The sequence below is a fragment of the Triplophysa dalaica genome, chromosome 13 (genome assembly GCF_015846415.1).
Source record: "Triplophysa dalaica isolate WHDGS20190420 chromosome 13, ASM1584641v1, whole genome shotgun sequence".
Taxonomy (NCBI): Eukaryota; Metazoa; Chordata; class Actinopteri; order Cypriniformes; family Nemacheilidae; genus Triplophysa; species Triplophysa dalaica.
In genome coordinates this window covers 19,135,258-19,151,260 of record NC_079554.1, presented here as the reverse complement: position 1 = coordinate 19,151,260, position 16,003 = coordinate 19,135,258, and the positions used below count along the sequence as shown (strand labels likewise).

The 16,003-nt window shown below is 35.7% G+C and overlaps 1 protein-coding gene across 3 annotated transcripts in view; it reads right to left on the bottom strand.

The window, feature by feature from the left end:
- The window catches only part of fam184ab (family with sequence similarity 184 member Ab), an 85,329-nt gene that overhangs the window by 33,996 nt on the left and 35,330 nt on the right, over positions 1-16,003 (bottom strand). For all 3 annotated transcript variants that reach the window (XM_056764350.1, XM_056764349.1, XM_056764352.1), the window contains exons 7-10: positions 10,470-10,592; positions 8,363-8,524; positions 6,985-7,106; positions 2,602-2,752 (exon numbers count right to left, since the gene is read on the bottom strand). In XM_056764350.1, the coding sequence (XP_056620328.1) occupies positions 2,602-2,752; positions 6,985-7,106; positions 8,363-8,524; positions 10,470-10,592 (558 nt within the window). The remainder of the gene's footprint in view (positions 1-2,601; positions 2,753-6,984; positions 7,107-8,362; positions 8,525-10,469; positions 10,593-16,003) is intronic.

Sequence of the window (16,003 nt, the reverse complement as noted above, 5' to 3'; positions counted from 1 at the left end):
TCGTTTTGTGGAAGCTCCAGCCCACTCATTGGCCCGATAGCCTCATTAGTAGAGCCGTTTACAACTCGAGGTTGACAGAGAGACAGGTTCGCACCGCGCCAACAATCTGAGACTTGAGTAGGCAATGAAATGATGATGAGCTTGTTGTAACTTAATTTCCATGCATAGCTGTAAAGTGCCTCTAAATAGCTTTGAAATCACAGCTCAGATCGCAGCCAGTGCGTTAAGGGTTGTCAAAAAGATGAATGGAAGACCTAACGTAAAAAATATCAACTACATTTTTATATTTATGGAAGAAAATGCCTGCCGGTGCAAAACTTTTGTCGAGGTCTCCGGCATTTCAGACATTGTTTTCCCTGAGATCAGGCCGCATTAATCTAAAATGTGTCTCTAGGGTGCGCCACCTATCAAAAGGTAGATTTTCTAAAATCCCATTTCTCATTTTTTGTCATAAGCTATTGACATTATATGCACAGCTCTGCAAATTTAGAAAACGCAAACATCATTCCCATTTGTCCCATTTGTATCTATTTCTAAACCTCCAAACCCATATCCCCCCAAAAAATCTGACGCAAATTTGATAATCAAATGAAACATAACTCGATACTCCAGAGTCTTCTGAGCTATAAAAGAGCAACCTTTGAGCGATACAATTTTCCTCTGGGTCAGCAAGCACCGTTAAAGGAAGACAAAAAAATAAATGTCACACAGAGGAATAGTACTTTACATTGATGTAAATCAATAGCGCGCTGACGGGTACGCTCGGGACATTTCTACAACCACAGTAATGGCTTCTCCGATAGGCTCTCGAGCTTTGAGAGTTGATTTGACACATTTGGAACTGTGAGAAAGAAAGAGGTCTCGGCCGCCTGCAGATCTCTGAAACAATTCACAGATCCACACTGAGGAGAATATAAAGAGAGCAATAAAAATCAACCCAGATGAAAGGAAACAAATCACAAAGTAGCATGAACGTGGTTTAGTAATCGGCAGCGAAAGATTAAGAGGTTCTTCAACCATTTGCACAATTAGAGACTTTTAGTAACATTATTGATATAAAAGTATTATAATATAATGTCCCACAGAGCTTAGTATGAATGCAAAAATGCTTTAACTATTTAATTTATGTTTTTTATTTAAGTATACCAAACTCTTATACTAAAGAAAATACAATACCATACGATCCTATAAATATAAATACTGCTCGATTAAATAAGCAGATCTATATTAAACTAGATTTTATGTTTTCTGATAAAAGGACAAAATTATAAAATCTCTTAAAACTGCATTTGATAATCATCATCATCATCATTCGGTGATTTACATGTTGCATTTTCATGAGAAAATACAGATCAACTGTATAAAGATGTAAATGTATAAGAAAATAAAACGAATGTAGTTAAAAACGAAAAAATTCAGTGGCTTTTAAATGAAGTAATTCATGAAAGTGAGTAATCCCGGTGAGTCCTGAAAGTGAGTAATACCTTTAAATTCCGGTTTAAGCAAACACCACTGCCAAATTCATAATGTAGATCATTTATTGATTTTTCTTTTACTGTTTTGTGCTCTGAATTCAGTCATATCTGAATGCTACGCATCATATAATTCCTGCTGTTGTAAGGGAATTTCAAGCGAGAAAATGCCTCTCAAAGAAGGGATGTTAAACATTACTATACCATTTTCAGCCTGTATTATTGCTGTAATCTGTAATATTTTGTTTTTTCAGAACTGTCCATAGCAGATAAAATATGAGAATAAATAATTGCTCATAAAGTAAAGTGCAAATACCGGAATGTAATTCAAGCGAGTTAATGAAAATCTTGAAGCAAAATCGAGCGATTAAAGAAGAAAATGATCATTTTGGGCATCTAGAGGATAGTTCATCAGTGAGTTTATCCTGTGGCCTGTGGTTTAATTACAGTGGAAAGTGATCGAGAGATTTCTAATCTGTAATGATTACTGTAAGAACAACCAGAAAATACGATCACGTGTTATCTCAAAAGATAAAAAAAGAGATATTTTAGACTTTTAACAGCTATCCTGTTTAAAATACAGTTATTAGGACTTTATATATGTGATTGTGTGTTGCAAAGTTATTACTGTATATTTTATAAAAGTTTACTTAAAAAATATTGGCCTTACTTAATTTTAGAAACTGGAGCTAAATAAAAATTTGAAATGTTGCCTCGGCAATAAGCTGAAATGAGTTTCAATGAGTTTCAAAATAAATTCAATTTATTTACCAAAATGTAAATTATTAACTAAGAATAAATCAACACTAAACATAAATTGAATGAAAAATACAAGAAACTTATATCAATATAAAAAAAGATAATTAATAATAAAATAAAAAAACAAAATAGCCAAAGTAAAACTGCAAAAAAATAAAAGCTAATTTGAGAATACAAAATATATATAAATATATATATATACATATATATATATATATATATATATATATAAAATCACTAAAAACAAAACTAAAATTACTATAATATCGTACTTTTAATTGATCAATGTTTAAATGAACAAATGTGATTATTGAGTAGCATAAATGGTTCATCATGCAATAGTGTGTGTGTTTGTGTGTGATGTTTTAACCTGTTCCAGCAGGTCCTCCACCTTCCTCTGCCAGCTCTCTCTAGCTGTGCACATCTCTTGATCTTTACTCTGTGCTAGCTGGTTTAGAGCTGACCTTTTCTTCTCCTCGTGCTCCTCGCGCAATTCCTCTCGCAGCTTCTTGCATTCCTGCCTGTGGACAGCACACAAAGATACACACCAATGATCAAACCGCGCTCATGCGGAAACCAAACATGTTTCCTTTGTCTCCTCATGGTTTCCTAGTATAAGGACACAATGATACTACAATATGTAGGTTTAAAAATGTTTTTTACTGCGCTTATTTTTTTCACTTTGTGCATATTATTTCAAAGGACAGTTGGGATGTTGGGGTATCAACTACAGATTTTAAAAGGAAATAAAAGCATGCGCCAAATTGGGTTTCATACATTTATAACATATAAGCACATAAAGTGCTTTATGTTGATCATTAATGGGCTACACTGAGCAGACCAGTTAATGTACCTTCATCTCTCAGCAGAGGTCACGGGAGAGGTTAACTGACACATTATGAGTAATTTTGGGATGTCATGATAGTGCCGTGCCGGCCTAAATTACTTTTTTGATTAATTGCATTAATTCATACCAAGCAGAAATGTGAAACTGCACAAATACATGCCAGTCCTGAACATCTTAGACATTCTGGCGACCTCTTTTGAGAGGAAAAAATCTTCTTAATTGCTTAATAGAAGGAAACAGAAGCTTGAATAAAGGTATAAAGCATCTTGAAGGTCGTCTGAGACCGCACATATCATGAGGTTGTGAAATGATTAAGATGACAGGATTGGGATTAATTCCATCAATCATTTTTTGGATTGTTATTAATTTGCTTGCGTTTAACAAAACTGTGTTATTGATAATAGACAATAATGCTTGTTAATAAATCAATCAATTAACTTTGAATGTACGTTTGAAAAATAAAATCTTAATGCACAGATGATGCACGCATTTCGGTAATAAATGTCTTCTTCATCTTCTGTGACAACTTTATTAACCTTTTTTTACGTCAGATTACCTAAAAAGGTGTTTTTATATTATACTGACTTCTGGGGAAGATTTTCTGTAGTTAAATCCCCACACATACACTATATATCAGAAACACAAACGCAGAGCCCCTATGGTGGATTAAATAGCGCTTCTGAATTATGCCGCGTGTGGCTTAGTCAAAATAAACTTTACTCTTGTCATCCTAAATTATCTTTGTGCAAAGCTTTGTTGTCAGTCAAGCAAACAAACCACCTGTACACAGTTTTGATTTGTTACACACGGCATACAAACACTTGAGATATCCAGACGGTGTTTCCTCCAAGGAAAGGATCCATCTGGGGTTTACATGAACATTGTCGTGCGGTACAGCTTTGAGTAATTTCATAATGCAAATTCAAGTATTGATAAAGATGTTCGTAATGACTTCACAAAAATGTACAGCCTGCGACTGACAGATTGATCTAATGATGAACAAACCTTTGCAATGAAATGTCTGCCAAACATTTATCTTTGGACGGTGGCTGAATTTCTCTTTTTGCATGAATTGATGATGTTTTTTCTCCTTAAAATGAAAACTCTGCATTTATTTACTTTTGCTACAAAGTATGACTTTCTTTCTGTCATGCAAAGAATTATTAAAAAAAGAAGCAATTCCCTTACTTATCTTGAGGATGATTTTGAAACCATTCTGCTAAATAAGAGCATTTTAATGTTTTGGTACATATATCATATCTACTATGGTTTTCAAACGATTAATCACAATTAATTGCATCCCGAATAAAAGTTTGCGTTTAAATAATATACGTATGTGTACTGTGCATAATCATTTCGTATTTATAAACACAAAAACATACACATACATGTATATTTAGGAAATGTAATTATTCATATTTACCACTTATTGTAATTGAATATAAACATTAATTATTCTTTATAATTTATATTTTTCAGAGAATGAATTTGTAACAATTATATTGAACCATCTGTTTTTTATTTTATATGTTTTTGATAAGAGTCTAAACATGAAAAAATGTCAGTCTGTGAAAAAAATATATTTAAAAAAAGGGAAATAAACATGCGTTATAGATGTGACAAAAAAAGGACGCGTTTTTAGACAGTTTAAAACAGGATTGCACAATCCTGAAGCAATAATACCCAATGAATGGAGAAGGAATTCCTCTTTATAGAACATAAAATAGTTACTTTATATACATTTTCATGTGTCCATTTATGAGGAATATGTGGCGTTATGGATTTGACAAACCTGAAAATGGCACTTACCTGACTATGAAAAATCATGCACTAAAAATAAAACAAATGCTTTACAAATTTGAAGAGAGATCTCACATGGGTATTTGAACCACCAAATGTTAAAATCTGTGCTGTACCATAGTAAAAAACCGCTGATAGAAACGTATTTTTTTGCGGTAAGGTTGACATTTTCACAGAATTGCCTGTTTACATATACAATTTAATATGCACAATACACAGACATATATTGTGTAAACACAAACTTATATTCTGGATGCGATTAAGCACAATTAGTCGTTGAATGTTTTATTGTAACGTTTTAGTTGGACTTTTCTTCATGGACTATCACCAGAGTGTAGTCAAGTCCTGAGACATGAAGATCCAAAATAAATCATTAGTGGAGGACTGTTATGATAAGTAAAAAATCTCTTGACCTTAAACAAAATATTACCAATACTTCTTTTGAGCAATACTAAGTACTATGTTCATATGCATTCCCCAAAATATCAAGTTCAAGTTTGAATATCATGCTCTGGCCCCAACTACATTTTAGCCTCTATTTAACTCTTTTGTCATTCTTTTGGAAGATATTAGAGTTGGAAACTTTGCCAAAGTTTAAACATACAGTTGCTAAGATGACATTTAATACAAGACAGACTTGAACAAATGACTCATTTGCCTTATTTGAAGGCCCTTGATATTAAATGTTGGTTGTAAGCGCTGTACCTGAGTTGATAATTAATTAGGCAGGCAGGGCTTCTGAAGGAGTGCCAAACCACTTACAGCTCTCTGTAGTGTTATATGGTATATAAGACAAAGAGGATCTGGCCAAGGAGGGAAGATTAAATAACCGAAAAAAATGAACAAACTGTCTTGTTGTCGAAGACCACAAAGAGAGAGTTCACCCAAAAAGAAAAGTCCTGTCATCATTTACTCACTCATGCTCTTTTAAACCTGCATGATACAAATTTTCATAATCTGAATTCTATGCGGGGCATTTTTTTATTGTCATTAAGTAAAATGACACTAAAAAAACAGTCTGTCAAGAATAACCCAAACCACATATACACAGTAGTGGCCAAAAGTGATGCCCAGAGTGCATATTTGTATACTATATTTCCTTTAATGCCCCATCAAATTCAATTAAATCATCAAAACGTGAGATAAAACAGAGAAACAAAATTGTTTAAGGCATTAACGAGAAAACTGTGTTGCATCAGGGAATTTGGATTTTAATCTAAAATGATAGCAAAGAATAGCAAAACAAAACGCTTGCAGGAAATAAAGAAAAATATTGACTTCAGTTTTATCAGTTATTAATATTTTGTAGATTCTCTCTTGTTTTTCACTACATCAGTCATTCTCCTGGGTCATGACACAAAAAGTATCCAGCAACTTTGCACGGCCATTGAAGAGGAGAGGACTGACATTCCACAGGCCACCATCAACAACATGATCAACTCTATGTAAAGGAGATGTGTTGCACTGTGTGACCCCCCCCCATACAGAAAAGACATTTTAGAGCGGCCTTTTATTGTCGCCACCCTAACCTGTTCAATAATCATGCGGTCTAAGCAGCATCTTTACATGCCACACCTGTGAGGTGGATGGATTATCTCGGCAAAGGGGAAGTGCTCACTAACACAGATTTAGACAGATTTGTGAACAATATTTGAGAGAAATAGGCCTTTTGTGTACATACAAAAGTCTTAGATCTTTGAGTTCAGCTTATGAAATGCGTTTATAATTTTGGTCAGTGTATATATTATTTCCAAAACCTAACTAAGGAACAGTATCTCATTTATCCACCCTCAAGTTGATCCAAATCACAAACCGTCCTCGGCTTCCATTGGCTACCATAAAATTGTTTTATAAATGTTTTATTTGGAAGAATGTAGGAAAGCAAACAGTTTTGGGGCACTTTTGACTTCCGTTGTAATTTTTCTACTAAGGTAGTCAACGGAGGCCAAAGAACACAAGTTTTCTACCAAATTTCTTTCTCTGTTTCCTCAGAACAAAAAAGGTATACAGATTTGGACTCGAGAGCGAGTAAATGGCGACAGAACTGAACTGTCCCTTTAAAGCACACTAACAAAAAGCTGAAACCCAAACACACGAAGCGTTTACCTGAGAGTCTCTGTCCACTTCAGCTCCAGCTCCAGGGCCATCTTATCCATCTTCAGCTTCTCTTCCTCTTTGGTAGAGATGAGTTTGGCATCGTGCTGTTGTTTCTGAGTCTCCATCTCCCCCTGAGGAACAAGTCAGATACGGAACATTAGCTTTTGTGAGCGATTAAGCTCACGACCCATAATTGTAAAGTCTGACACGCGGCGCTCAGGACGAGTTGCTGGACTCTCCATCACAACTATCAATCAAACCAGAGCCAAGAGATGAAAATCCATTTTCCATTTCTCAACTCGCTGCTATTCACCTCACCTCACACAGACCCAGACACACATACGCAGGTTTAATTCATTATGCATGGCCACTGAAAGGACAAAGGAACTGTGGAGAGCACTCTTTAATGGAGTGTCTTTGTCATACGGAGCTTCGGTTGGGCCAAAAACGCAGGTGGACATACGTAATTCAGCAGGGCACATAATACATATTTTAAAAGGATGATCTCATTGCAGGTGTTTGGGAACAGAAAGAAAAATATCAACAGAGAGAGAATAAAGAGAACAAAAATGTAAGGCTTGGTTTGGAGGACGGCTTGGGCACCTGCTTTAATGCCAAAGCATAAAAATAGCATGCTTTATCCATTATGAAAAATCTTAGAGGCACGGTTCAGCCTAAAATAAAAGTTCTGTCATCATTTACTCACCATCGAGTTGTTTCAAATCTGTACACATTTCTTTGCTCTAATGAACACAGAGAAAGATATTTGGAAGAATGCTTGTAACCAAACAGTTCTTGACAACCATTGACTACTATATGTGAAAAATTATTGTATTCAATTGTATAAAATTATTGTATTCAACTATGGTAGTCAATGGTGGCCAAGCACTGTTTGGTTACAACCATTCATCCAAATATCTTTAAATTTATACATATTTGGAACAACTTGATGGTTGAACTGTTCCTTTAAGTCCAAGCTGCAAAATCTGAATTATCTTTTGTGTGGATATTATATTCACCTTATTCTCCATTTTTCGATTTCATTAAAACACAAATGCCAATTATGAAGAATACTAATATTCTCGATGCTTGTCTGAGAAAACATCATTAAAAAAATCTTTCTATCTGCCTCAAACCTTTATCCCTGCCCCAAAATCAAGCCCATTTTGAAATCAGAATATATATTTTTTAAAGTTCCGCTAAGCCAATATCTACATATACAAGTTGGCTCTGCGTCTTAAACTGGCATAGGGTACTATTTTTGGAAAAAATGACATCATCTTTAATATAAAACTGGCAGCACTTTAAAACCCCCTCAGTTATGAGACTTTCGAATCTTATTCTCATTTCTCATTAGTTTTGGAGAAATTGCTTTTGGAGTTTAGACCTGAAGGGCTGTTAGGAGGTTGCTGGTCTCCCTCAATCTTGCTCTTGTGGCGTCCAGCTCTTCTAGAAGTTTCTTCTGAGCATCCTTCAGACTGGTGATGTGTGAATCAGCGGAGCCGAGACCCTGTTCTCCCTGCTTCACCAGCTCCTGGAGTCGACTCACCTGAGGAACAGAAGAAGTTGACGTTTTACGCAACATTATGTTCTTTAAGTACTTTAATAATGAGCTCCCACTTCTTTTATAGGTCACACCTCTCCAAAACTTAAACCTGGAACCCCTTTAAGCACACTCATTAACCTAACATTTCCCTGCTCGCATATAATAAATCTACGCAATATTCTCGATAGCTCTCCAAACCAGGAGTAGACTACACAGGCAGCATCTGAGGTTGAAATACAGCATTTATCAAACAGACAGCACTTTTTTTTAAAGAATACATTTAAGTACAGAATATAATACACAGTACTTTAATGAAAATGTTGACAGAGGTGGTTGCAATGCATTCTGAGATTGCGTTATCCCTTTGTGACACTGCATTAGACTTTAGCCAAAACAAATAAACCTTTCTGAGGTAGCATAATTTTGCTACTTATTGCTACATTTTATGTGACGTTTGACTCTCCTCGTTTCCCAATATTAAACATGATTAAAAAAGTAAAACATAATCAGCTATGTTCCTTCTCAAAGGGCCCCATCTGGAGATTTTGTGAAGCTCTGACAGATTCCTGTACCGAGAACCCATTAACACAAACTCGGACTAATGGAGATGATAAACACATGACACTGAAATTAATCACATCCTCCCTCCACATAAGATACTGAATATGTTGTGTGCTAATTTTAAGCAATAACCATCAGGGATTAAGGATCACTTTCCCAAAAATGCTATTTCAAACGACGTTTTGAAGAATGCAACATGCTATTTTTTCATGCCTTACAATGAATGGAACTGGAGTTGTAAACGTTAACAAAGATTGAAAAAGTACCATAAAAGAAAGATGGCGTATGTGACTTATGTACTATATTTCGATCTAACCTATGTAAGCTCTCTTCAGTACACCACCAAAAGTTCGTAAAAGGGCAATATTCGGTTGTTTCACACATTTGGGTCAAATATGGAAAAACCCAAAATGTCAACCAAAGATGATGGGTTGTTTTAACCCATTGTAGGGTCAAATATGATATTTTTGCGACAATTTAACCCAACAATTGGGATTATCCACTTTTCACCCAATGATAGGTAACAGGGGCATATGGCAGGAATACATCTCATTCTCTTTGGTTTGTTATAAGATGCTCATGCATGTATTAGACACGTAAAAAATGCAAAAATGTAAGTGTCGGAACAAAAAATGTATTCTATCTAAAAGCGAATGCTCACCCAGACCTGCCTGAAATGACTCGTGTAACCACACCCCCACAAATCTACGTCAGTTCGTTCTATGATTTGACTAAGACCGCCCAAATGTATACGCAAGTAAGGTGTACCTGTCAGTACAATTGCTTTGGAACCTGATGTCCCGAACATGGTAAGAGGTGTTACATTTCCGTCACACACTTGTAGTATTCGACCAATCACTATGCATTGTTTAACTGGCCAATCATAGCACACCTCGCTTTTCAGAGCGATGAGCTTTGTAAAAAATCTCCACGTTACCAAGAGGCGAGGCAAAGAGTAGATACAAACAAGCAATGTATGTGGAAAATACAGCGTTTTTGAAATTTAAATGGTGTATAAACGAGGGGCAACCTTCGAATCTCTCTCGGGAAGCCAACACGGAAGTGACTTTAATTGAAATTTATCGACTTGCCCCTGGAGACTGGCTCCAAAAGAGAGCTCAATCTCATTGAGCTTCACGTTAAAATCGGCTACTTTACCTCAGAAAAAAAACATGGTTACAGCCTGTTACAAAAAATATTTTGGTGTAGATATCTACCTTTACCCTTCCTGACAACTGTTAGGAGGGTGATTTTTTTTAATAACTCATCTGTTTAACTTATATTTAGCCTTAAAATTCATAAAATTAGGTGCTAAGAGCACTGTTGCAAGCTTTATTTCCAAGTTGAATGTATAGAAAAAACCTGAATGATTCAGAGCACACATTACCTCACTGTTGGCCATGTTGAGTTTGGCCGCGAGTTCCTCACGCAGACTCTCAAGTCCTTCTCGTAGAAGACGCTTCTGTTCCTCTAGGGACGTCCGCTCCCTTTCAAACTGCTCTTCCATCTCCTGTAAACCCAGTAGAAAATGTTAGTTACAAATGAATTTGTATGACTTTTTTTCATGTGTTTAGCAGTGAGTGAGGAATAGAATCAGTCAACCTCTAGCACATATATTGCCATACAATTTAATATACAGAATCCCTTTTTTAACACCGTGACATTTTGAAAGCATCACCATGTGGAACCTTCATTTTAATCTGCCGTGTCAGTTCACTTAATATCAGTCTAAGGAAAGCAGAGAAATAATGTGACAACATTTGCAATGCAAAGACGAGGCATGAGAAGAAATTAATAACTATATCTTTCATAATAAGATTCTGAAGCTTTCCGGGAAGAAAGAAAAACAATAATACGGAAAGTAATCATTGCGATCCGGTGACATTTACAGAATAAAATGGAGTTTCCACTGTGTTACGCCCACCACAGTATGAAAATACAATGTGTATTATGACAGTGTTTGAAATGCGGCTCTGTTCAGATATTCTTCAAACATGCAGCACAGGTTGTGTTTGTTTTAAACAAACTTTAATATTAAACTATAGCAATTAATTCAGCACTTTATAACATGCAAATCAAAACTCAATTTAAGATCTGTGGTTCTATTATTTTGAAGAAATTGACCCCGAGTATGTTCAGTGACTATGATGTCAAACTCATAATTTTTCACATTTTAAAATAAAGCAGTCTTCAGTAAAAAATACAAATAAATGCCTGATAAAATGTTTTATGTATTTTCAATTTAGTGTTGTGCATCAATTATTTAATAGTTGAATATTAGGATTTAATATAATATATTACATTATGATTATATATTTATTTAGTAACATTTAATAATAGGATTCAATATAATATTACATTATGATTATATAGTTATTTAATAACATTTAATAATGTTTGGATATTGTAATACACTTTATTTTAGATTTCATTTATATTCATTATTTTAATTCATATTTTACTGTATATATTTATTGTATTAAATTAAAATAATAATACTCAACAGCTATTGATTCTTTGCGGAGGTCTAACCCGAAGATAACAGTACAGTAAAAATAAAAATGTATAGTCATTATTTACACACCGTCAAGTTGGTTCAAATCTGTATAAATGACTTTGTTCTGTTGAACACAGAGAAATATATTTGGAAGAATGTTAGTCATTTCAGTTTTGAGACATCATGGACTACCATAGTAGGAAGAATTTAAATAGGTGTCAAAATTTCCCCCGAACAGTTTGCTTTACTAAATTCTTCAAAAAATCTTATTTGTGTTCAACAGAATAGAAAATACATGCATAGAATCATTTTTCTACTATGGTAGTCAATGATGTCCCAGAACTGAAATTACTCCCATTATTCTTTCTTTACTTTTAACAGAACAAAGAAATGATACAGGTTTGAAACAAATTGTAAAGTGCATAAATGATGACAGAATTTCCATTTTTCGGTAAACTATCCCTCTAAATTTGGGCCACATAATGTTTGTTTATGTTGTTGCTGCTGAAATCTTCTATAATAGTTTAAATTATTCACAGCGCATAACAAACAAATGTTTACTGACAGCACTGCCTACTTTGCATACTACCTGTTTTCTAAAAACAACCGATCATGAAATAAGACGACGGAATAAAAGAAGACAGCAACACATGTTGACGAAGATGAAGAAGATGAGATTATCACCTCCACATCTCCCACTTATCCAGAAGAGCAGCTGCGAGTCCACATCAAATCACATTCACTTCACTTGCCCATCTACACACACATTACTCAACGACAAAAGCTCTCTGTGTGCACCAGCGTGAGCGGGCCTCTAGGAAAAAAGCTCCTAAGTAACTCGGTTTAAAAAATTAATGGTTAGCGCAGACAAACAAATGGGCTGGTATACCCGCCATCTACATAATTCACTTTAGCTTTAGACAGCATGCCCACAGGATAACCAAAGTGCGTTCGCTGTATGATGCTTATCCCTCACAAACCTCCGAAAAACTCAGACCAGCTCAAATGTAATCGACTGAAAAAGAGCTTTGTCTGTAAAAAAATACGGAGTTTTTGCTTTCGGATGGAAAGCATGTCTACGGTATATCCATATTATATCTAAATATATATTTTTCTGACCATTATGGAGGAATCATTTATTTTAGATTAACTAATTCCAAAACTAAACATCAGTCAGAAAGTTTCTTCAAAATGTGCAGTTCTTAGTCCAAGCAAACACTGCAGACCAAAACGTAAACGCATCTTTCTGTGCAAGACTACATTCACAATCCCCAATTCTGAGCCCCTAAAATGAAACCTTTGAAAGTATTATTTGTGTCTTAGTGACATGAGAGAAAGGCTAAAACTGGCTCCACGCTGTGATCCACGTCAAATAAAACGAAACTCCTTTTGTGATCTCCCTCCCACGAAATATAAAACATACATCGTACTCTGGGTGAGATGATTCTTCAGCGGCTCTATCTGAAGGTTTCCTAAATAAGAGTCTTTCATCCCAGGAGTGAGTCACCTGCCGCGCTTTGGACACATTACAAACTATCAGTGCTTCGCGAAAGATAAAGAAAAAGGAGGAAAGTGGGAGAGGAGAGTGGAAGAGCTGCGAGCATCGTTCGTCACGCCGTTTCTTCAGCAGGCCGTGAGTCAGCGGCAGGGTCTAATGAAGGCGACTGTCATTGATTATTCATCTGAGCTTACATTTTTAGACCGTATTTCCATTTCTGAGAGCGGCGGACGCTACGGTGCCGGTGAGATAAGCCCAAAGCCGTTCCGCTGTAATGAGATTAATTTGGAGCCGCGGCCTCGCCAGGGACGTCCACCTGCACAAAGGTTTGCTGTGAAGGGCGGTACAGGTTTGACGGAAGCAGATAAGGGAGGAGCAGAGTGGTTTTAGAGAGGTGGAATCTGAGGACGGGAATACATTCAGGGAATATGTATGTTCCAAAAAGTCTCTTTCTAAAGACAAAAAACGACAAAACCCGCTCATGCAAATGCTCGTCCACATTTAGCCACCAATCTGTTGTGTGATTTATAATAAAGAAAAGATTAAGCGTTGGTGATCAAGTGGGAGATGGACATGTCGGTATGCTGGAAGCTGCCAGTTTGGGGGGAGGCTGACAGATTGTGTTCTGACTGAGTCAATCCAGCGCAGATTTGTGTGCTTTCGCTTCATATGTTATCAGCTTGCAAATCAAAACAGACGGTTTAGTCATGATGTTTGCCATTTGGTCGCCCGTCTCTGCCGGTGAGCGAAATCACAGTTACGGTCTCACTTTATGTCACTGGGTTACGAGTGGGCCCACACAGAATCTGGGCCGGAAAGACTACAGCCATCACGAGCATCATTACAAGAATTTGGTTAATAAATGTTTTAGCTAATTTCAACATTTTTAACAATTAATGACAAAACTTTTTATGCTTTAAAAAAGTCATCTTATTCGATTTAATGTTATATATACTGTATATACAGCCATTGAAAAAATTAAGAGAAAATTTTAAAATGAGTTTTTCTTTATTAACTTTTCATAGGTAGGCTATGTGTTGAGGTAACATTTTATGTTTTGTTTAATTTTGTGAACTACAAACATTACCTCTCCAGAATTTCAAATAAAAATATTTTTCTATTTGCATTTATTCTAAGAAAATGAAAAGAAAATAACAGAAAAGATTATTTTGTAGTTTTTCAAAAATCAAATACTGCAAGAAGACAAGTTTGTATTGCCTTTTAAGCAATAACAGTAATATATGTATTTAAGGAAATTCAATGTGACAACCTGGATTTTTATCATAGTTTTCATTTGTGTTGTCAAGATGTGAGTCTTTCACAAAGTTGTTGAATGACTTTCTGAAGGACTGTCACTCCTCAGGGTTTGATTGAGAGACTGGACTGGAAGGGCTCTTCTAGAAATAAAGAGTTTGGTTCCAAAATGAGATAAAACATGATTTTCTTTTTCAAAAATCATGTTTTTTTCTTGTGCAATCCAATTAATATCAATCAAACTGCAGTTTTATTTTAAATCAAGTCATAATAACAAAAAAAAAACCTAACTAACACAATAAAACGCAATTAAAACGTAATAACATAATAAAAACAGCGTTTTTAAAATATTTGTTATTTTTTTGGAACCAAACCCTTTAAACACAAATAAAATAGGAATGGTCTCTTTATTATTTCTGCAGCTGTGTATATATGTGTGTAAATATACATATACTCTTTATTCTATAGATTTAATATGTTTTTTCACAAAATCTAAACAAAAAATGTCTGGGTGATGATCAGTCTTTTATTGTTTTCTATGGGAGCGTAAAGAGCAAGGTGAATCAATAAAGATCGAGGGACACGCGTGGGGCACCTTTAGCCGCTCAGAGAAGGCAGGGTGGATTTAGGGTGTAGGAAAGGATGTGAGAGAGTGTGGGAGACACATTTTTACTGTTCTGCCTAATGAAGCAAAGGCAGCAAGTTGTGTGTTGCACTCTTCCTTTCTACCAAACCCCCTAGAGCTGCTGCACCTGCCCTTTTCTCTCTCTCTCATATACAAACACACACATAAAAAAATAAGAGCAAAATACAACCAAGAAGGGTTTTATAACCTGATTACATAGGAGAACATTTTCAAATGCCATAAACACTCATACTCAATGATCTACATATTGGAGCTTAAAGCGGCCGTAATACACGCGGTGTCTGCCAATCTCATATTAATCTTGAGTTCCTTTAGAGTAGTATTGCATACCTCGTACCTGCGAAGTATTTGATCACATTTATAAAAGATAGATACAGCTGTACGATTATTTCTGAAAGCATACGGCATGTGGGGGGGAGGGGTAGGCTGAACTAAAGCATCAGACATCAGTTTCACTCATCGCATGCGGTTCATGTCCGGCATTTTAAGCACTGTGACGGCTCCATACATCACTTTCAAATGATCTCCAAATCCAGCGTTATATCCACAGTTTAATAACATTCATCACCCAAATGGCGCGAACAGTCAAAAACCTGAACTTTGCGAAAGTATGCGCTCTCTCTCTCCTGCACACAAATGAAAGTGACATCTGCTCCTTCTCCTGCTCTCCTTGATGCCGCGTGATTTTCCGGGAGAATTGTCCAATAAGGGACTAAGACAAATTGTAACAAAACAGTTTTATGTTCGAAAAAACTTTCCGATACCTGTACGATAGGTGGCGGAGTGTATCGAGCACAGAAATACTACGTAATACGCCCAACTCGTTTTTTGACAAGTTGACGATGTTAAGGTTGAGAAGACAGCACGTTTAACATTGTAAAGAAGTCAGAGTGCATGACCACCCCTTTAAAAGGAGAGACCAACTAAAATACAAAATATTTTATGTTTACTCAATCTCATGTCATTCCAAACCTGTATAACCTTCTACCGCAGAACACCTTCTATGGACACAAAACCACTGAGGGA